Here is a 22,600-nt window from a genome sequence, read left to right on the forward strand (position 1 = left end):
GCTGGCGCTGTCTCCTCATCAGGGAGCAGCGTCCCACCGAGACCCAGCTTTCATTCTCTTGTCTGTCTTTTCTCAATCCTTTCACCCCCCCACTCAGGGTCACTGAACCAGGCTGAGCTGGCATGGCACATAAGGCACCCTGGGGCTGAGTATGCCATGGCCGTGCCGGCTCCCCACAAGCATAAGTACAATAAAGCAGGAATAAATTTAACAAAAGAAGTGTAAAACTTACACTCTGAGAGCAATAAAACATGTAGGCCATTAAAGAAGACCTAAATAAATGGAAAAAATCTCCGTTCATGAATCAGAAAAGTGACTGTTGTTCAGATGGCAACACTCCCCAAACTGATTTACACATTCAAGGCAGCAAAAATCCCAGCTGCTTCCCCCCGAGATGGACAAGGACCGTGCCTGACCGGAGCACCAGCATCGTCTGGGAGCCTGATGGACACCCAGCCCCACAGAACCAAAGACCAGGTGGGGTACAGCAGCACCCATTTTAACGCGCCTTCAGGAGACCCTGGCGTGCACTGAGGCAGGGGACCCCTGCTTAGAGGGTCTGGTGTCCTCAACCTTGCCGGGACACTGGACTCACCAAGGGAAAGTTTTTGTAAAAGATCCATCCTCTGCCCCAAGCGGACCAACTGAATCAGACTCTCTGGGGATGGAGTTCAGTGATGGGTGTTTCTTAAAGCTCCCAGGTGAATCATCATGCAGCCAGGAGAGAAGGACTGCGTTAGGTTGTGTGTCTGAGGCCCAGGCCTTCTTCAGCCCCTTGAGAGTTTGGTCCAAATTCAGCTCGCCGGGGCCACCTGGTGGCCACACTGAGCAATAACTCTACATCTTGCTTCGGTACCACCACCCGCAGCCACTACCACCACCAGCCTCCCATGGTGAAGGTCAGCACCATCCTGGCCTTTGGAATAGGGGCTGGTGGGCGTGGTGGGGAGGGGGGAGGGCCCTCCACCGGCTCCTCCTCCTGCCTCCAGACTGAAATACTCCACAATCCAAAGGCAGCAGGGGCACCCACTGCTAAACATGGCCCCAACCACGGCACCCTTCCCTCTCTATGGCCAACAGCGTTAGAGCCACCTTACCCGTCCAACATCATCTCTGAGAGCTTCCAACACAGCTGTGTTCATCGGCACCACAGCACCTCCACTGCCTCTGCGTGTACTTTGCGCCGTTCAGCCTCCTGGCTTCTGCCCATGCAGCCCCTCCGGCCAGAAGCGCCTCCCCCAGCTCTCACTACGCTGGGGTTGTTCCAGGCCAGCTCTGTGGGACCTCTCCTCTCTCCCCTCGGTGCTCCCTGCTCCACCCTCTGCGCCTCGCAATGGACACCCATGGCTGCAGAGCTCAGAGGAGGGAAGGGTGGTCAGCTTTGGAGGTGAGGTGGGGTGAGATACCTAGAATGCCTAAGGAAGGGGGTGTGTGGGGGGGACCTCTGATGCTTGAAGCAGGGCCAGGCATCCCTTTCAACCCCTTGAGCTTCCAGCTACAGAGAGAACTGGAAGCTTCCGTGCTCTGCCCTGTCCGTATCCTTTGAAAGCCAGAGGAGCTGTCTCTTAGCGCGTGGCTGCCACCCAGTGGCAACATACCATCCCACTATGAAGACCCAAAAGAAACAAGAGACACAATCTAGCTGGGGCCTTGGGAGCGGCCTAATTCTGTGCTCCTCTGGTCCCATCAGTTTGGTTGGCTGCTGGGGCAGAGGAGGGTGCTGGGCCAGGAAGGGGCAGCTGTGGAGCCCTCTGACCTGCTCCCCTGCACACACTCCACCAGGTGTTCCAGAATCAAACTGGGGGTTGTTGGGACCAGGCGTGTTTCCATTTCAGGGGTCACCTCTGTTTCCAGCAGGTGGTGGTGTGACCGAGAGAGCCCACGAGGGTCCCAAGGGACGCCTCACCACCTCACGCCCACAGCGGCCACATCCTGGGCCGTGCACAGGCTCAGGCGGGCTCACCTGGCGGTAGGTGCAGATGATGATTTCCCGCAGGTGGTAGTGCATGGGCGTCATGGTCTCGCTGACTATGTCCAGCGCTGCGTCCACCTCCTTCTTCACACGGTGCCCGTCGGGCAGCAGCTGGACCACCTTCATCACCACCTGCGCCAGAGGAGGGGGGCTGAGCAGAGAGAAGACCAAGGTGCCGGGGGGGGGGGGCGCTCACCCTCAACAACAGGCTCACCCCACACCAGGGCCACCTGGCCTCGAGGCCCAGGCCCTGACCCCAGCTCTCCGGTGGGGCTGGGGACAAGGGCTCCTGGATACCTCTGAGGCCAGGGCTCCCAAGGTGCTTGCTTTCCTAAGCAGTAGAAACCTTGCTTCAAAAAAACCTTCTCCAGACTCTTATCTACAAAACAGAAAGCTGTGTGCGCAGGCTGGTGGGGTGGGTAGAGCAGGCGATGCATGCGATGTGCCTATGTTGGGGCCCAGCTGGCTCTGCTCTCACCCTGCAGGGGCCACAGGCATTTCGGGGACACCCAGCTATGGGGAACCCAGCCTGTATCCCACTCATCTGATGTAAGCCCCCTTCACTCCTGGGAAACAGGCCTGTGAGGGCCCCTCTGTAGGGCAGGGCTCTTCCGCCAGGTCATCCCCCCGGCAACTCTGTCCATCAGGCAACCCCACCGCCAGCACCAACCCAGGTCTCCATCACTTCTCATCCCACGGTGGCAGCCCCGCCTCCTCTCTGGGAGCCAGAGAGGGCCTGTGAGAATATAAGTGGGAGAAAGCTGCAGTTTTTTCAAACTCCATGAAGGGAACTCCTGGCCTCTCCCCTAAATTGCTCCTCCCCAGGGACCCTTCATCTCCTTGGCTGTCACCACCACCAGCCAGAAGCCCAAGCTCATCCTGGGTGCCTTCCTTGCCAAGACCTACCAATGAGAACTGAGCTTCTCCTGCTGGTCCCACAGCCCTTCCTCACTCAGGCCCCGCCTCTCCTCTCCACTCCCACCTCCACACAACTAACCCCCACCCACACCCAATGATCACGACCTCCTCTGCCTCCCTGCTAGCCTCAAGGTCAAGGTCAAACACTGAGTGTAGCTCTTCAGAGTCCTCACAATCTAGGTCCTCCCACCTCAGGCCCAGTTCCTTCATTCTTGCCAATCACAGCCTTAAACAGCTCCTGTCCTTTCCAGACTCCCTCTTTTGCACACTTGATCTCCTCTGCATACTAATCCTCCTCATCCACGAACTCACTCATCTTTCTAAAATGTACTCTAATGTCACCTCCTCCACGAAGCCCTCCTGGGCTCCCCAGGTTGCGCCCTCGGCCCTCAGAACCAATGCCTATTCCAGCCCTCTTCACATTATATTTGATGCTCCCTGCCGGACTGTGGGCTCGATAGGCCCAAACTAATTGCAAAGAAAGCTGGTCTAGACAGGGGAATGTCTTGGAATGGGTGAGGACGGGGATTAGGGGCATCTTCAGGTCAAATAACTTTGGAACACAGGCTCTGACGTCCACTCCCTAGATTGTGCCCCAGCCCCATCACCTCTCTGATATGATCTAAGGCCGTGGTCGGCAAACTGCGGCTCGAGAGCCACATGCGGCTCTTTGGTCCCTTGAGTGTGGCTCTTCCTAAGCCTTAGGAGTACCCTAATTAAGTTAATAACAATGTGCCTACCTATATAGTTTAAGTTTAAAAAATCTGGCTCTCAAAAGAAATTTCAATCGTTGTACTGTTGGTATTTGGCCTGTTGACTAATGAGTTTGCCGACCACTGGTCTAGGGTGATGAGCTCACCTGTCAATTGAGAGGAACAAGGGCACTAACTCTTGGGGGCTGTAAAGGGTGAAGAAGAGAGTGCACACAGCTCCTAGCAAAACGCCGGGAGTGAGTGAAAAGAGATCACATTTGACTGACAAGACGAAGGATTCGACTTAGAAATAAACTCTCACAGATACAATCAAGTGATTTTGGACCAGGAGGCAAGGCCATTCAGTGGGGAAAGGACATTCTTTTCAACAAATGGTGCTGGGAAAACTGAGTGTCCACATGCCAAGGAATGAACTTGAACCCCCGCCTTCACCACATACAAAAATTAACTCAAAATGGATCCAAGACCTAAATATAAGAGCTAAACTATAAAACTCTTAGAAGACATCAGAGGAAAACCTTCATGACACTGCATGGAACAGTGACCTGAATGTGACAACATGAACATGGGGCAACAAAAGAAAAGATAGACAAACTGAACATTAAATTTTAAAACTTTTGCAGAAAAGGACACTATCAACAGTGTAAAAAGGCAATCCACAGAATGGAAGAAAACACTTACAAGTCACATAGCCGATGAGGGATTGATATCCAGAACGTAAAAAGAATTCCTACAGCTCAACAACGAAACAGCTCAAATCAAAAACAGGCAAAGCACGTGACAGACGTTTCCCCACGGAGATATACAAATGGCCAAACAGCACATGAAAGACGCTCAACATCAGTAATTCTTAGAGAAATGCTAATCACAACCACAATGCAGTACCATTCCAGACTCGCTAGGATGGATGTTATAAAAAAATAGAAAAGGAAGTGTTAGCAAGGGTGCGGAGAAACTGGAACCCTTGCGTCCTGCAGGTGGGAACGTAAAATGGTGTAGCTGCTGTGGAAAACAGTATGGCAGGTGCTCAAAAGTTAAACGTACAGTTACCATATGGCCCAGCAATTCCACTTGTGGAATTGACAGCAGACTCAAACAGATATTGGTACGCCCATGCTCACGGAAGCATTATCCACAACAGCCAAACGTGGATGGATAAACAAAATGTGGTATATGCATCCGATGGGGTATTTGTCAGCCTTTAAAAGGAAGGAAATTCTAATACATGCGCAACATAAATGAACTTGAAGACATTATCCTATGTGGAATACACCGACACAAAATGGCAAATACTTACTATTAAGTGCTGTATTATAAATGATTCTACTCATATGCAGCACGTGGAATAATCAAATTCAGAGATAGAAAATAGAACAGTGGTTACCAGGGACTGGGGGGAGGGAGGAATGGGGAGTGACTGTTGAATGGTTAGTCAGTTTGGGATGATGAAAAAGTTCTGGATGGTGGTGATAGTTGTGCAACAAGGAGAACATACTTAATGCCACAGAATTGTGCACTTAAAAATGGTTAAAATGGTAAATTTTATGCTATGTATATTTTACCACAATAAAAACATAAAAAGAAGAGCATCAGTGAAAATGAAGAGAGAAGAGGGCCAGGGTGAGGGAACGGCATATGCAAAGGCCCGGAAGCTGAAAGAGCTTGGAGTGTGAGGACCTGCATGGAAGCCAGGGTGGCAGGCCAGCAGGGAGGGGCGTGTGGCTGGGCTGGCCAGGTAGGCAGGAGCCAACCACAATGCTGACACCAGGCAGCCACGTGACAACTCTGAATTCCACATTCCCCACCTGTAAGAGGGAGACATGGCCACCTACTTGCCAGGTGTCTAGGAAGACGACATGTTTGCGGTAGGTGTACAATACATGGGGAATGTCAGTGGCCGTCCATCCAGTGTCCTGAACTGAAATGGGGTTGGGGTTGGGCAGGCCAGAGCCCCGCACCAAAGTCTCCAACCACAGCTGGGTCCCAGGTGCCTATGAGGGGATTGCCAATGCTACCCAGACAAGAAGGTGGCCCGTGGACTCCCTCGGGGCATACAGTCGCCCAGCAATAGGGGTAAGCAGGATGAGGGGGGTCCAGGCCCCTCATCCCCAATGGTCATCTGCCAGGGCCCCAGAGCCAAGCTGCCCCATGCCTTGGTTTGCTCATCTGTGAAATGGGAACAGAGAAGCACTGATGTGATGAGGTGGAAGAAGGAAACAGCGTTAAGAGCTCTGAAAATTCCTCCCGACCTGCCAGCAAGACGCGCCCTCTCCCTCCCCCAGGTGTCCCCCCGGGGACCGTATAGGGCATGCTCACCTCAAACTCCCCCTTGGTGAATTTGGCATCAGGCACACTCACGAGTTCCTCCTCCACCACCTCGGGGAAGCCCTGAGGGAGGACAGCTGCTGGGATGGGCGCACTCCTTCCCAGGCTGCCCTTCTCCCTCATGCCACGAGCCCCTTGCCAGGGGTCTGCCAGCCCCACTGCCCTCTGCCCAGGATGGGTGGACACACCAGGCATCAGCTCTACCCCTACACCCTCCTGGCACAGCCAGCGTCCCCAGGCACCCAGTGCCCATGCTGCCTGGGCGGACCGCTGCCCTCACGCTGGCCTCACATACTCGGACGTGCCAGAAGGCGAGCACAGCCACCACCATGGCCGTCGTGGTCCGGCCCTGGCCGCTGAGGCAGCTGAACACGAAGCCGGAGCCCGAGTCCTTGGTGAGGGCGCCTCGCAGGACCTCAAACAGCCGGTCAAAATCCTGCGTGGGGAGACCAAGGTCTGAGTCAGTGGGTGCTCCTGGCTGCACAGACTCCAGGGGTGGCGCACCCCCCAAAAGGGAGTGCTCACCCGATGCCAGGCTCTGTGTCAGGCTCACAACCTGTATACACACACTCAACTCACTGCAGTACACACAAGACCACGTGCACGTCAACAGCCCGTGTGCAGCATAATCCCCACCCCAGGACCAGGACGGACATTTGAGCAGACAGACACATGCACAAATCTGGGCTTCTGTTGCCCGCCGCCCACCAGGCAGAACACGCACATGTGCACGCACTCCGATGTGCTGCGCCCCAGGCCACGCATGGACCCCCTGCTCTGCTGCCCACATCTGAGGAGCACCCAACAACCCAGCTCCCAACCGCAGCGGATCATTGCAGCGCACGGCCCCCAGGGGGCGACAAACTACAGACAACCAGACCCACAGAACAAAGTGAGAGAGGAAACCCAGGCCCCATCACCTCCTATCAGGCCCCCCTCCGCACACTGCAGAGACCCACACAGACACGGCACCCAAACAACCGAGGTATCACAGGCACACAGCGACCCTCACACAATACACGCTGGACGCACACACCACACAGACGTACCCACGCACCTTAAAGACACACTACACAGACATCCACAAAGACACATGTGTCACAAACCTACAGAAGCCACACGCACACAAACCCCTCAGTGACACACAGCATCCCACAACACCCTCCTCCACAAAGCCCAGACACACACCACGCCACATATTTCCCCAAAAGACACACTCTCTACACTTGTCCCCCAGAAAAGGTAAGACATCCATCACAGACACCATTAAGATACACACACCACACACAGAGACCCACTCCACATGACACCCACTCCAGTCCCCCAACACACATATACCACAAACACCATGCACATGCTCACCCTCATACACACCTACAACATATAATAAACACACATGTACACACACACGTGCATGCAAATGCCAAGCTGGGAAGGGATGTGAATAAACCACCTGAGCCAAATCTAAAACCTTGTGGCACAAGCTCCCAGTCCCTCAGCAGAGCCTGGCCATAGCCAAGGCCCAGGCCAGAGGGGAAGCGGCCTTGCCTGCCTGGCCCCTCACCTCCTCGCGGGGGGCACAGAAGTCTGGCACGGGGATGCGGTGGTAGGTGAGGCCGGGGCAGGCCCCGCGGTGCTGGCTGAAGACCTCCTGCATGGTGAGGCACGTCTGGAACCTGTGGGTCCGTGGGCCCTCCGTGCCTGCGGGAGGCACGCTCAGGTGGGCCTTCAGCTGGGTCTCCAGGTTCTAGGGAGGGGGGGACAGAGGGCACACAGGCCACTGAGGCAGCCTCCAGGCCAGACCTGAAAGACCAGAGTCTGCTAGGGCCAGGACCAGTCCTGGCTTCCGGACCCATGGCTGCCCGGACCCATGCCTGCCCTTTCTGAGCCTCAGGGATCATAAACCAAACCCATGGCGGGAATCCTGAATCATCCACTCCCTGACCCTTGGGGGCCTCAGTTTCTCCATCTGTACAATAGGAGCATGGGACCTTCTACGGACCCTCCCAGGCCAACTCCCCAGAAGGCCTCCAAGCTAGAGGTGTGTAGAAGGCAGAAGGGCCTCACCTCCAATTGCTCAGTGGCCATGGGGGGCCCAGGCCACCGCAGGCTGTGGGTGTGCCCGTCACACTCCAGCACAGCCTCCTCCCTCAGGTTGACCCAAACGACCTGCCGCAGCTTCCTCTTGGCATCAGTCAGGTAGGCCAGGATACTCCCCAGGGCCTGCAGGGACAGAGGGAGGTCAGCAGAAGGGCTTCCCCTCCCTTCTCCACCCCTCAAATGGGCCCAGGCCAGCTGGGGTGGTCACCTTGGCGCTGGGCTGGGCTGTGCCGTAGATGGGCATTCGGGACACCCGCCGGAAGTTGGCCACGTCCATCTCTTTGATGGTGCTGAGTGCGTCTGGGGAGACGAGATCATCCGCCCTCTGTAGGGAGAGCAGCAAGCCTGGTACTCACAGCAGCACTGAGAGGCTCAGAACCAGCCCCAGGGGGCAGCGGAAGGGGGGACAGCACTTCACACTCAGAGCTTCGTCGCTGCCCCGGCAAGGAGGCCGACAGGGCCCGCTCTCCAGATGAGGACGCCGAGGCGCACAGGGGAGAGGCTGGTGGCAAAGACTCTAGAACTAGGTCTCCTGACACCCTGCCCAGACCCCTCAGTGTGAGACGGAGGAGAATGACCCCATGACACTCACAAGAAGATTCCACACCCACTGGCTGTCACCCCTTTGCCTCTATGAGGGTGATGCTTCCCTGAACCCCGCAGGAATCAAAGGCCAGCCCCACACATTCCCACTTCCCCAGGCAGACAGCCACACTCACCAGGGAGCCCTTGGCGATGAGGTCCCCAGGGGCCATGGGCCCCGCTGAGCTCAGTGTCACAGGCAGGCGGTACAGCTCAGGGTGGGCACACAGCCAGCGGCTGAAACTGAGGGCAAAGGCCAGCAGGTACTGCAGCCCAAGGCAAAGAGGGATGGGAGTTCAGGGGCGCAGGGCCACCCTGAGCCCTCCCTGCCTGCCCCAGGGTGGGGGAGTCCCAGGAAACACCCATGATGGCCCAGGGCATGGAGGAGAGGGTGGGGAGCAAGGACCAGGCCGTCCAAAGCAAGATCTTTCTGGGCCCCAAAGCCCTGGCTAAGGGTACCAAGACGGGCCCAGGGGCGAGAGGTGGGTCCTCCCTTTCCTCAGGGACCACCCCCTACCTGGGTCTCCCCTTGCATCCCCCACACCTGCCTTCCTCTGGAACCAACATACGTGTCCCCAACTCTGCTCCCTAATCCCACAGGGGCCCTCGCTGACCCCATGCCTGTCACTGTGGGAGGCTGGAGGGGCCTCTCACCCCGGGCCCCACCTGCTCATGCAGATAGTAGTTAAACAGGATCAGGTAGAAGTATCGCTCCAGGCTCTGCAGGGCCCTCTGCCGGACACCCTGCTGGCTGCTGCTTCCCTGAGAGGAGGGGACAGGAGGGAGGTTGGGGAGGTAAAGATGGGGCTGCTCTGGCCCCACAACCCCACCCAGGAAGGGCAGGAGTGAAGCCTCAGAAATCCCAGAAGACAGTCTACCTCTCCCTTCACACAGTTCTGCCAGCTGGGAGTCCTTCCAAGCATCTCACCTGCCCCCTGAAGCAGGTAACCCAGGTGCAGGGAGAGCTGCGGTGGCTTCGGCAGGCACTACAGTTCCCCAAGCAGGGTCTTCCTCCCCCACGGGCTCTGAGCCCAGAGACAGGCGGGGGCTCCCCGACGGCTCCAGCGCCTCCACGAGGGCAGCACCCCCTCTGTGCTGAAGCAGCACGTGTATCAGCATCTCCCCTGAGCCAGAGGCCCTCACCTCCCTTTGCCTGGGACCCTCCCTACAAGAAAACAAAAAGGCCCTCATGACAGCGCTACCCCTACTTAGAGAGGGGAAACTGAGGCTCAGAGAAATGAAGGATCTTGCTCAAAGTCACAGAGCTGGGTCCCCAAACCAGGGTCCGAACCCCAGCCCAGCACTCTGGGTGGGGCTGTCAGCGGGGCATGACTCCCCAGGGTCCTTCTCTCGCCTTCAGCCATCAGGTTCTCCTGCTGGGTCAGCACCGGCCTCCGGAGGGCAAGGGAGACGGGGACAGGCCCGAGAGAAAGGCCAGACCCTTGGGTGAAGTTTAATTCCATCTCTGGGAATCCAGGATAGAGGTCAACAAACGACTACTTCTATAAAAGGCCGAGCAGTAAGGACTCCAGGTTTGCAGGCCGACGGTCTCTGTTCAGCGCCACCGCTGCAGCGGAAGAGCCAGAGACAGCGCAGAGCGAGGGGCGAGACCAGCCCCAGGAAAACGCATTTACCAAAGCAGGCGGGGGCTGCGTCGGGCCCGGGGCCGCCGTGTCCCAGCACCTACTCCAGACTAAGGGAGGAAAATCCTACGGGCGTGAAAGCCCGTTGTCACAAAGCTGCTTGGCACAACAGTGTTGACAAGGACAGGGAATGAGAAGTGACTCGACTGTGCAACGAGAAGGGGCCTGTCATAAACCATGGCCGGTGACTGTGGGAACACCTGCCTGTGTCAGGTCCCCGGCTAAGCGCTCTATGGGTCTGATCTGACCTGCTCTTCACAACAGCCCTGTGGGTCGTTACCATCCGTGGCCCCTCGCCCACAGCCACACGCCTGTGTGTGGCAGAGCCAGGACCGGACCCTGGCCATCATGCTCTTAACCTGTCGGCCCAATGATGCTGAACCATGCCATGAGCTTAAGCTACGCAGCCCAGAACATTCTCAGTGACCACGAGCAGGTATGAGCAGGGGAAAGACCAACAAAATACGCAGGATGCAAACCGCGTGCTGGGGCAACCTGCACAAGAACGTGAAAGATGAAAGAACCCGGCCCAGAGTGCTCGCAGCAGCTCTGCTGGGATTATTAGCGTTTCCTTCTCTCATTTCTCAATTTTCCATAATCTAACGCTGCTTTTTAAAGATGCTTTTAAAGTGTTAAAGAAGAAAAAAGCTCTGCAGCTTCAGATTCTTTCCACACACCGTTTGCAAACACTGCCCAGCGCCCTCTCCCCAGAGAGTGGGGACAGGCCTGCTGAGACAGCGCAGAGCCATCACGCTCCCAGAGGCGGCAGGCTGGACCCAGCCCCGGCCGTCCTGAAGAAGGGCCAAGGTTTTATTTGGGGGAGAGCCACGAGCATTCTGGGAAGTATCTGGGTCCAGAGGCCCAGCACCCTGCCGGCAGCCCCTTCCTCTATCCTGTTTATTCTGCAGCGAGGGGACCTGGTCAGGGAGAGTAAACTTCCCTCTTCCTTCCGTCCTTCCTGCATCCCGCCCCCCTCGCCCCTTCCTCTGCAAACCGCTCTCCTCCTGAGAGGCAGCACCCGGACACGTCAGGATGAAAGAAGCCAGCGCACAGGGCTGACAAATGAGGCTGCGGGTTCACGCAAACGCGGCTGCTCTCCGTCCTCCACGCCTCACCTGGGCCGGGCTCTCGGGCCGGACATGGTCCAGCTTCCTCTGGTGTTTTAACACTACTTCCTTCAGGTCGTGCAGCTCAGCACAGGCAGTGATGGCTCTGTCCACCTGGTGCCAGGACCAGGGCAGGGGCAAGCGGACAGTAGCAGGGAGGGCGCAGGGCCAAGGGAAGAGGGTGGCAGACAGAAGAGAAGGGGGTAAAGAGAATGATTAGCCATGAATGAGAGCAGGGGGTCCCCGGGGAGGAAGGGACCCCACCGTGAGGGTGTGAATGCTCCCTGCGCTGCCCGTGCCCAGCCCCCTTGCTCACCTCCTCCACCATCTTCCTGCCCTGGGGCACCGCGTGGAGGAAGCTCTGGACCACCTGGAGCTGCTCCATGGGCAGAGGCTTGGTCTTCGCAGGGACAGCCCTGACAGGAAGGGGCAGGAGCATCCTCAGCGCCACAGGATGGCCCTGCTGTGACCTCCCATTTGTATGGCCGCTGAGAGGCTCCAGGCTCCAAGTCCTCCTTTCAAGTTGGGGAGGCAGGGACGGGGGAGCAAGGGGCATTTTCCCCACTGGGGAAACTGAGGCCCAGAAAAGTCAAGTGACTTTCTCCAGGTCACCCTGCAAGTCTGCAGCAAACCCGGACACGAACCCCAGCTACCCGTTTCCAGCTCTGGCTCCGAGCCCCCGACGCGTCCCTGGGGCCCTGCCCTCTCCACTCACTCAGGCCCGGAGGCAGTCCCACTCTGGTGAAACAGCACGAGGGTCCCCAGGACCATGCCCAGGTTGGTCCTGCCCACACCTGTCTGGCAGCTGAAGAGGAGGGCAGGGGGAGGCCCGTGGGCATCTCGGAGCAGCAGCAGGCTGGGGGTCTCCTGGGGAAGGACCATGGAGAGCATGTCACAGCACGACCCAGACACCCCTCGGCTGAGGAGCTGGTGGGGGTAAGAGGTCGTGACCCAGGCCCACCCCCACCCCAGTCTGCAGCAAGTGGCGGGCAGACAGGAAGCTCAGCCCGTTTAGCCAAACCCCAAGGCCCGATCTGCTCCACCTGCCCCGGGAGCCCAGGCTCTGCTCCTTCCCAGACCCAGGGGGAGACCAAGGCACTGGCTCTGGAACTGAGCCCCACTCGGGGGGACAGGGCCGCACCTCACAGCCCTGTGAGATGTGGATTAAGTAAGGGGACCCCTGAAGGCATTGGGAGAGAACCACCAGGACTCAGGAAGTACCAGAAGAGTCTAGTGCAGCGGTTCTCAACCTGTGGGTCGCGACCCCTTTGGGGGTCGAACGACCCTTTCACAGAGGTCACCTAAGACCATCGGAAAACACATATATAATTACATATTGTTTTTGTGATTAATCACTATGCTTTAATTATGTTCAATTTGTAACAATGAAAATACATCCTGCATATCAGATATTTACATTACGATTCATAACAGTAGCAAAATTACAGTTATGAAGTAGCAACGAAAATAATTTTATGGTTGGGGGTCACCACAACATGAGGAACTGTATTAAAGGGTTGAGGCATTAGGAAGGTCAAGAACCACTGGTCTAGAGGGTGAGACTGTTTAGCTCCAGTAAAGAAATGAGGAACTTGAGGTCTAGAGAGGTTAGCAGATTTGCCCAAGGTCACACAGCAAGTCAGCAGCCTCGTCACAGCAAAGCTGGCCCTCCAGACACCCAGCTGGGCCCTGCCACCCGAGCATGTACCTATACACACCCACACAGACACACGGATGCACACAGCCCCCACACACAGACGTGTACACACACAACCCCCACACGCATGCACACATACCCATCATACTCGACACCACCCACAACTCAGAGGCCACACCTACCCTGAGCATCTCCATGGAGACAGGGCCTCTACACAGACCCACTCTCCAGGCCCTTGCTCCCCAGCTCCGTGCTCCCCACACCCCTCCACCCCACTTACCCGGATGACACTGACAAAGGCATCAAACTGGGTTTCCAGGGGAGCCCCTTGCTCTGGCAAGGGCAGGCGGTGGTACCTGCCAGGGGAGGGGGAGAAGCCCATCAGGCAGGCCACACACCCCGGCATCCCCCACCCCTGCATTCCATTCAGCCCCACCTGCAGCTGGTGAGGCTGAGGCCCAGCTGGAGAGCAGCCCCAGATCAGCGTGCCCAGCACCCCAGGGCCCTGCAGGGCTGGCCCTCGGTACCTGTAGGTGGGCTGCAGGAATAAGGGCCGCTTGTACACCCCCTCGGTCACGTGCACATCATCCTCACCCCGGATGGCCACAGCGTGGGGCTCCCCCCGAAGGTCCTCGACGTTGTGGTACACGTGGTACGTGTTCTCGCTCAGCTGGGCAAAGTCGTGAATCTGCATGGAGGAGTGGGGGCCAGAGGGCCATGACGGATCTTCAGGCCACACAGAGGCCTCGACAGGCTGCTTATCCCCCAGAGGGGATTCCATGCCAGGGTGCTCTCTATGACCGGCGTGTCCTACGGGCAGCTGCCCAGGCCCTGGGGTCAGGGGAAGGGCTCTGCCCAGCAGACAGCAGGAGCTAGCTAAGCCACCAGACTGAAGGACAGGGCCAGACTCCGTCAGCTGGGACTGGAGAGGAGGCCTGAAAGGGAGATGGGAGGCCACCAGTGGCCTCTCCGGACTAGGTTTCTGCCTGTGGAAGCCTTGGGGGGAACCGTGACCCCCATACTCTATTGGCACACCTCTGTGGTCTGTCAACAGCCTCTGAGGCCTTGACAAACCTGTAGAGGGTGGACAGCGGAACCTCAGAAACCAACAGTCCCAAGAGAGAAGTGACCCACCCCAGGGCTCAGAGCTCACGGGGCTGAACTCAGTCTCAGGCTCCTAGCCGAGTGCTTTCGCCCCACCAGACCTTTTTCTAATAAGGATGCTGAGTGTGGGGGAGCAAAGCAGTGTGGGAAAGAGGCAGGGCAAACAGCGCTGGGAATAGGAGGTCCTTCCTCTGGCTGCTAGTGAGCCGGCCCTGTAGCCAGCCACTGGCCCAAGCAGGGCAGGAAGATGGGCAAGTACTAGACAGTGAGAGCAGCGCTGAGCTGTGGTCTGGGGTCATCTCAGCTGCCCAAGACCTAGCAGGAGGGGCCCCGCCCACACCAGTGGCCCTCACCTCTTTCCGGATGGCCAGCTCCAAGCTCTCTGCCTGGACCCCGGGCCCCAGGCCCTGGAGGTTCTCGTGGAGGTTCCGCTTGTCGCGAGGTGTGTAGGGCACAAAGTCCTCCTCCGCTCGAAGGAACAGCACGGGCTCCTCCCGCACACAGAAGACGATGCACTCCTGCCGGGAGCCCGAGGAAGGAGGTCACCCCAGTCGGGCAGGGACTCCAATCCACTGCCCCTCCCCCAGGCCTTTGAGCAGGCCGTTCCCCTCTTCAAGGGCTCTTCACCCCACTGTGTCCCTGAGACCTGACTCCTGCCCAGGAAGCAAAGCTCAGACCAAATGCCACCCGCTCCCGACCCTCCCTTCCTCTCAGGGCCAATAGTCCTCCCTCTGAACTTCGTAATGTTAACCCCCCTTTGTAGTAACATTATCAACGAACACATCTTTTCTCCTTTCGTGGATTACAGGTTCCTCACAGGTAGAATCACATCCTGGTCTCTGCAGCTCCTAGCACAGAGCCCTGGATCAATCAAGGGCTTGATAGCATCAGTTGAAGAAATGAATGCCCTCACCCACAATGCAATCATTCATTCACTGTGCATCGTACAGACGGAGGGAGATAGTGGGGAGACCCCACCCTGAGGAACCAGCGGTCAAGATGGGAAGATGGGATCTGACCACCACTAACACCCCATCCCACTCTGGTTCACTCAAAAACTCTCCATCTACACCCCATGTCAAATCAGACACCCCATGTCGAAGAGCCTGAAATCACTTTGGACCCTCAGCCTCTGTTCTGGAGACAAAACCCCACCTCAACTGCAGGCAGGAGAGAAGAGTCATTAAAAGCAGGCACTTAGAGCCCTGGACGGTGGTTAGAGCATCAGCCCACACACCAAAGGGTTGCGGTTTGATTCCTGGTCAAGGACACACACCCGGGTTGCAGGTTCGATTCCTGGCCCTGGTCGGGGCGAGTTCAGAAGCAACCAATTGATGTGTCTCTCTCATGGCATGTTTCTCTCTCCTCTCTCTCTCTCTCTTTCTCTCTCTCCCCCCCTCCCTCTCTCCTTCCACTCTCTCTAAAAAATCAATGGAATCCTTGGGTGAGGATTAACAAAAAATAAAAAGATAGGCTCTTAGAATTCCAGATATGTCTGGGTTTGGGTCCTGAGACACCACTCAGGAGCTGTGTCACTAATCCCCTCTGGATCTCAGTTTCCCCTCTATAAATGGGAGAATAACTTCCCTGCCCTTTTGGGTTGACGTGAGGCTATAAGTGTTAGCCGTGATCAACATCCTGTGACTCTCTCGTTATGACCTGGCCCCTCTTGTCATCCCATCACCCTCCTCACTTTCTCTGAGGCTCTCAGAGTGGGGTGTACAGGGGCTTCTGACCTCGAGGCTCCAATGTCCACCCAGGATCATGCAATAAACATTTGCTCAGAATTTCTACCCATGCTGACCACAAAGACCGTCATGGTGATTAAGGCCTGGTAGGGCCTGGTCCAGGTCGCCAGCGCCCTCCCCATCATGTGGCCAGGACCCTCCAAAGCTTCTGAAGTTGCCTCTCCCAGGAGCCCCTTTCCCCAGATTTGGGGGGCTAGCCCCTGCCTGAAAAAGGACCATGCTTACCTTGTGTCCGTCCTTCTGGAGTTTCTGGAGGACCTGCCTGAACCCCGAGAGGCTGGGCTGTCCCATGCCAAACACGGTGAGCCCGCCCCGCACTTGCCGGAAGTTGGGGGCCCCACAGCTCCGCAGGGTGCCCAGCAGGTCCATCTTCTCAGCAACATCCCGCACCAGGAAGTAGCGTCCCTGGCAGTGGAAGAGCCAGAGGGGGACACTGAGATGACCCAGGGGCATCTTCTACAGGCAGGGCTCTGTCCCAGGCCCCAGGAGGTGGGGATCGGGGAGATGGGGAGGGGACACGGTCCTCAAGCTGCTGCAGGCTCACAGAAAAAACAGACGAGATACGTGACCATCTGTGATCCCAGGAAGGGGGTCACAGAGTCAGAGGAAAGAAAATACAGCTCCTCTTGAGTGAGAATCTGAAAAGGTTTCGTGCAGGTGTTGGCATCTGAGCCGGCCTTGAAGAAGGAGAACATGAAGAGGCATTACAGGAGCAGGAAACTAGAGCTGGCTCTAGGGTGGACCCACAACTCCCTGGGAGGCGGAGGAAGGGTCTGGAGAAGAGGCCAGAGTGGGAGTCACAGCCGGGACCACGGGAATCACCTAGAGCAGTGATGGCGAACCTATGACACGCGTGTCAGAGGTGACACGCGAACTCATTTTTTTGGTTGATTTTTCTTTGTTAAATGGCATTTAAATATTTAAAATAAATATCAAAAATATAAGTCTTTGTTTTACTATGGTTGCAAATATCAAAAAATTTCTATATGTGACACGGCACCAGAGTTAAGTTAGGGTTTTTCAAAATGCTGGCACGCCGAGCTCAAAAGGTTCGCCATGACTGACCTAGAGGAAGGCTGTCCTGGCCCTTCCCTAGGGCCCGGCAGTTCTGAGGAAGGGCAGGTCTCTCCCCTCCCCACCTGGAGTGAATGAATGAATGCCATGACTACAGAGAAAAGAGGAAAGGATACTGGACATCAGGGGAGAGCAGCGGGAACTAGAAGAGCTCATTCCTGGGCAAAAGGGAACCCTGAGGTCCACATCTACCCCCGTGCCCCACACCCGCACTGCTGACTGACAGCTAGGACCAGTTCTTCCAGGTGCCAGAAATCCTCAGCTACTCTGTCAGCCAACAGTTGTCACGATTTTTCATTCCGTCCTCCATTCATTGACCCTTTCCTGAGGACCTCCATTGTTCTGAGGCTGGGGCTACAGCAGTGAACAAGGAGATGAAAAGTCATCTGTCCTTGTGTGCTTTACTTTCTAGGGGATATTTAAGGCAAAAAAAAACAAAATCAGCTAAGCCAGAGAAGGTTGGAAACTTCGAAAGAGAAGGGGAGGGAGATGGCCAGCCACCCTAGGGGCAGCAGTCCTGGCCTAGGGACCTTTGTCCTCGTCTATATTCTCCCTGGTGCTCCAACGGAGAGGGTGTGGGCATGCTGGGGCCAGGCAGGGGATGGATGGAGAGAGAAGAGCAGGGGTTCCATAGGGCAGGACGAATGGGCCCCAGAAAACAAATGGGTCCGAGGAAGTGGGATTGGGACCCTGGAAGGTGGAATGAGGCAGTGAAACAGAGAAGGGGACAGTGGGGAGGCAGAAGAGATTAGGGAGAGAACCTAAAGAACAGGAGGGGCGGAGAGAAGCCGGAAGAGGGAGGAAGGGTAGGGCCTGACCTCACCTGCACCAGATAGTGCTCAGGAGTAGCATCCGAGAGCCGGCCCAGCGTGTAATGGGCCTTGAGCAACTCATCATGGATCTGGAACTCCTCCTTGCAGTTGTACCTGCCAGGGTTACAGATGGAGACCAAGTCAGGTAACCTCCGCAGCCAGAGTCCACTCCATCCTCACCTGACCCCACAGCAGGACCACCCCACTCCCACTGAAGTGGTTACCCATTTTTGGCAGAAACAACCCATTGTACCACAATATCCACTCTCCCTTTTGCGAGCAATACAACCCTGGAATGGGAACTGGGCCGTCCATGTAAAGACTACATTCCCAGCCCCCCTTGCAGCTAGTATGGTCATGTGATTATGTTCTGTCCAATGGGATGTGAGAAGTGATTTGTGCAACTTCTGGGTCATTCCCTTTAAGGGAAGGTGTGAGCCTTCTACATTTCTCTCCTCCTCCCTGGCTAGCATCCAGAAGTGGTAGCAGGAAGCAGGTATTGATGATGGCAGGGCAACAGGAGAGGAGGAGCCTGGCTGATCATGCAACCTGGGGCATCTCCTCGGCTTTTGTGCGAGGGAAGCTTCTGTCTTGAATAAGGCCTGTATTTCGGAGTTACTTTGGTCCTGGATGGTCCCCTCCATCAAACTGTCTCTGGGAACAACCTCCACACTGGTGACCCCACAGCACAGTGAGGTGGTTCAGGACACAGGCTTGGGCACGAATCCACCTCCACTGCTTTGTAACTCCGTGACTCGAGTCACCCACTCTCTGTAGCTACATTCCCAGTGATTCCCACCTCCAAGGGCCGCTGTGAGACATTAATGCATTAAAGAATGTAAGTGCTTAGCCCGGTGCCTTGGGCACAGTAAGCGCTTATTAATAAAATTATTATTACTAGTGGTAGTTCTATCTCCACACAGGGCCATTCCAAACAAAACCCAAGATGCAAAAAGCTGGTGTGCTGATTCTAACAGTGAGGAAGACACAACCTCCCAAAGCTGGTGACCTGGTGTCTGATCCTCTTTACAAAGGAAATGCCTCTAGGAAAGGCAGGTGGTGGGATGCGTGGGAGGAAGCACCAGAAAAGGACGCAAGAGACGCGGTTCTGGCTGCTCGCTCTGCCTCCATCTCACCGCAGGGCCCGGGGTGGGCCAATCTCTCTACCTCCTCGAAACTCAGGTTGTGTATCTAAGGCAGTTTTCACATCTGCTCTAAAGGGTATTATTAGATCAGGAGTCAGCAAACCTTTTATATCAAGGACCAGACAGTAACTACTGTATAGACTTTGTGGGCCATACAAAGTCTCTGTTACAACCACTCACCTCTGCAGTTGAAGTGTTCAGCATCCACAGATAATATGTACATGAACTAGAATGGCAGTGCTTCAATAAAACTTTATTGACAAAAACAGGTGCTGGGCTAGATTTAGCCCGAAAGATACAATTTGCTGACCCCTGTGTTGGATCACCTCTAAGGTCCCCTCCACCTCAAACACTGTCAATCTGAGGAGTACTGGGCTCGAGGCTGCGCCAGGAGGCACACACAGATTTTTACAGCAGGCAGGTGACTGTTCTGAGCCACACCCTGGGTTAAATATTTTGAACGTCATCCCCACAGATCCCGATAAAGACACAGAGGCCCAAGGTCACGAAGCAAGACTGGACAAGTCTCCAACACTGCCCTCAGGGCCCAGACCTAGTTTTGTCATCTCCAGCAGTGAGGCTATATACCAAGTCCCTCTTATGTAACGTCTCCTTTCCTCCCCTCATCATGGACACAGTAATGTATTATGATTACAATTTTTCTGTCAGGCCCCAAAGCCAGCAGGCCAGATGTATCATTCCCACCCTCAGGTTTCCTGACAAACTGCTATGTGTGGAATATATTTCATTCCTAGATCATCCCGTCCTACTTCCTGCGTCCTGGAGGGGCCCAGAGGCCGGGGAGCACCGTGGGCAGATTCAATGAGAGACAAGGCGTTCCGACTCCCCAGGAGACGGATCTGATGCCCCTGCGTCTACCTTGTCTCGGGGCTCCCGGCACCCGCTCCTTCATGTGCCTGTGGGGCAGGTAGGGTTTCAGGGCCCCTTCCTGATCCTCTTCCTCTGGATACCCAAGTCTCTCTCAAAATATGGCAACAGAACAAACCCTCAGCCGCTTCCAGGAATGTCCCTGAAGGACCTAATAGGACAGTGGACCAACAGCTTCCAGCTTTTCCAGTCCAAGGCCTTTTAATGGCCTGGTGTTAACCTCAGTTTCCAACCATAATTACTGGTTGTGGCAGTGGGGGAAAAATCTAAGTTTTATGCATCTAAGTATATAAACTTCTTTTGAAAAATGTTCAGCCAAAAATTATTTTCAAGAGTGTGCCCCAGCCAGTCCTCCCTCTCCACATTCCCTAGCCCTGTGGACACTGTAAGTCACATAAGCTAGAGACCCAAGCCAGAGACTCTGCCACCTGCTTACTGTGTGACTCCAGGTAAACGGCCTAACCTCTCTGGGCCTCAGTGTCTTCATCTAGATATTATGTATGATATGCCACCACCACCCCCAGGCAGCTTCCAGAGCCATGTCTTCCAGGGACGTGATCACATCCCCCCTGGCACTCACGTGATCACGACGGGGGCCACCTTGTTGGGGATGATGGACTTGGCCTTGCTGTTGTGCAAGCTCGTGGTCTGGAAGGAGTGGGCGCTGAGCGAGTGCCGCCCGTCCATCGTGCTGCTGCCCTGGAGGCCCTCGAAGGGGGCACTGGCTGAGACCGTCTGCTGGGCTGTGCTGGCCGTTGTACCCATAGTCAGCCGACAATCTCAGACCCAAGACCTGTGGGGTGAGAGGGTGTGCGGTCAAGGAGGAGTGGGGAGAGCCAGGGCAGGCAGAGACCTAGCCCACCCTCACCTCTGCCATAAGCACAGATCACACTCTGAGGCCCAGAGAGGGCCAGCTCACCCTGTAGCTGGAGATGGAGGGCAGGTGTGCTACCTACCACACGCCACTGAGTGTCCACCATGTGCCCGGCCCACTGCTGGGCTTTGGGGGTTGTGGACATAGAGAGATATAAGGATGAAGCCCCTGACCCATTAGAGTTTACACTCCTCTGGGGAAGATAAGAGAGGAAGGGGTTAATCTTCCACACCAGGTGGGGACTGAGGACTCTAGGTGACTGGACCAGGCCCCATGGAGGCCACGCCTTCCAGACTAGGGGAAGTAGGAGGCCTGAGGGAGAAGCAGGGACACATACTGAGGCATATCAGGCTTGGATGTAAAGGATCTGGATGGGAACAGGATGCAGAAAGGCATTCCAGCCATGAGTGTCACAAAACAAGACCAGGGAAGTCCAGACGAGGTGAGCTCTCAGTAGATCAAGGGTCCAATGAAGGCACCACACCCCTGAACTCGATGTCAACATCAGCCACATCAACATCATCAACCTCATCATCAACACCATCAACCCCAACCTCAACATCACCAACATTACCAACTTCAACCTCAGTATCACCACCCCCAACCTCAACATCATCAACACCATCAACCCCAACCTCAACATCACCAACATCACCAACCTCAACCTCAGTATCACCAACCTCAACCTCAGTATCACCAACCCCAACCTCAGCATCACCAACAGGCAGAGCTTCTGACCCCCATGAGGCATCTGCGTGGAGAGCTCTCTCCCAGGGAAGCCCTAAAAGATGCATGCAACCCGTGGGCTACAAGGGTGGTGTTGCTTATATAACAAAACCCTGGAAACAACCTCCGGCCAACAACAGGGGATTTGTTGAATAAATTATGGGACATCTCTCAGGTTGAATGTTAAATGGCCATTTCACATTGCCTGATACGGAAAGACATCTCACAGACAGGAAGGGAAGGAGCAGGTTGCAAGTTCAAGCTGCGATCCTAACTTAAATCATGAAAGTTTACCAGGAGGAAAGTCTGGAAGGACACAACACCAAGATGCTGGCGTGAGTTATCACCAAGTGATGAGATTATAGGTGATTTTTTATGTTCTCCTTTTTGCTTTTCTGCCTTTTCTGATTGCTCTCCTCTAAACATTGGGTTATAAAGTTAAAGCTTATTTAACAAATAAGAGGATGGCTGGGAATTGGCAGGGAGACCTGTTAAGAGCTGCAAGAGGGTATTTATTCCAGGGTCCAGACATGAGAGACAGAACTTTCTGAGAGCCCAGCAGCTGCTGGCCCCTCATGGCATTAATGGCCCAGGATCAGGAGAAGAAGGGGCCTACCTGCACCCTGACATGGGTCCACCCTGCAGAAGCACAGGGACAAGACAGTCCTTAGAACACAACACCTCCCCCCTCTACCTTCAGCTGGGCATGAGCTGCTCCAAGTCAGTGGCGACAATCTGCTCCAGCCACCCACTCCCCAGGCCGCCACAGCCTCAGCCCTCAACACCAGCACAGCACCCCAGGAAGTGGATGGAATAGGGGCTCAGCAGCTCAGTCTGAAGGCCGCACTCACTGCCCTCTCTCCCAGACCCTGCGTCAAAGTTCCTGGTCCTGAGGCGCATGCTCCGCAAGCCTCCCCCAGGGCTGTACTCATGCTCCCTCCCCAGAGCCACCTGGACAGAATGAGCAGCCTCATGCTGTCCCCTCCCAGAACCTTCCCAAACCACCACCTGGTTCTCTCCCTCTGCCGCTTGGAAAGGGGTCTGTGCCCAGCCTGTCACACTTGACAACTCCCAGCAGCTGCCTGACAGCTTTGTTAACACGCACACCTGGTGTTTATATGAGCCCATCGTAACTCTCCACACCCAGTCCAATTTCTCTCTCTCTCTCTCTCTCTCTCTCTGTCAAACATGGAGGGAATGAGTCTCTGTTTCT

At 55.8% G+C, this 22,600-nt stretch overlaps 1 protein-coding gene across 8 annotated transcripts in view; it reads right to left on the minus strand.

Moving 5' to 3' along the window:
* The window catches only part of PALD1 (phosphatase domain containing, paladin 1), a 56,077-nt gene that overhangs the window by 10,527 nt on the left and 22,950 nt on the right, over positions 1-22,600 (minus strand). For 7 of the 8 annotated variants that reach the window (XM_014530373.1, XM_005882709.2, XM_005882710.2 and 4 more), the window contains 17 exons: positions 20,368-20,580; positions 17,766-17,868; positions 16,094-16,273; positions 14,474-14,638; positions 13,544-13,704; positions 13,297-13,372; positions 12,075-12,226; positions 11,676-11,775; positions 11,369-11,473; positions 9,277-9,372; positions 8,748-8,876; positions 8,237-8,353; positions 7,996-8,151; positions 7,493-7,675; positions 6,224-6,364; positions 5,920-5,991; positions 1,964-2,104 (listed from right to left, as the gene is read on the minus strand). In XM_014530373.1, the coding sequence (XP_014385859.1) occupies positions 1,964-2,104; positions 5,920-5,991; positions 6,224-6,364; positions 7,493-7,675; positions 7,996-8,151; positions 8,237-8,353; positions 8,748-8,876; positions 9,277-9,372; positions 11,369-11,473; positions 11,676-11,775; positions 12,075-12,226; positions 13,297-13,372; positions 13,544-13,704; positions 14,474-14,638; positions 16,094-16,273; positions 17,766-17,868; positions 20,368-20,552 (2,262 nt within the window). In that variant the 5' untranslated portion in view covers positions 20,553-20,580. Of the gene's footprint in view, positions 1-1,963; positions 2,105-4,900; positions 4,927-5,919; positions 5,992-6,223; positions 6,365-7,492; positions 7,676-7,995; positions 8,152-8,236; positions 8,354-8,747; positions 8,877-9,276; positions 9,373-11,368; positions 11,474-11,675; positions 11,776-12,074; positions 12,227-13,296; positions 13,373-13,543; positions 13,705-14,473; positions 14,639-16,093; positions 16,274-17,765; positions 17,869-20,367; positions 20,581-22,600 lie in introns of those variants that run through there. The other variant, XM_014530374.1, reaches the window with a different exon arrangement.

The sequence above is a fragment of the Myotis brandtii genome, unplaced genomic scaffold (assembly GCF_000412655.1).
Source record: "Myotis brandtii unplaced genomic scaffold, ASM41265v1 scaffold735, whole genome shotgun sequence".
Classification (NCBI taxonomy): Eukaryota; Metazoa; Chordata; class Mammalia; order Chiroptera; family Vespertilionidae; genus Myotis; species Myotis brandtii.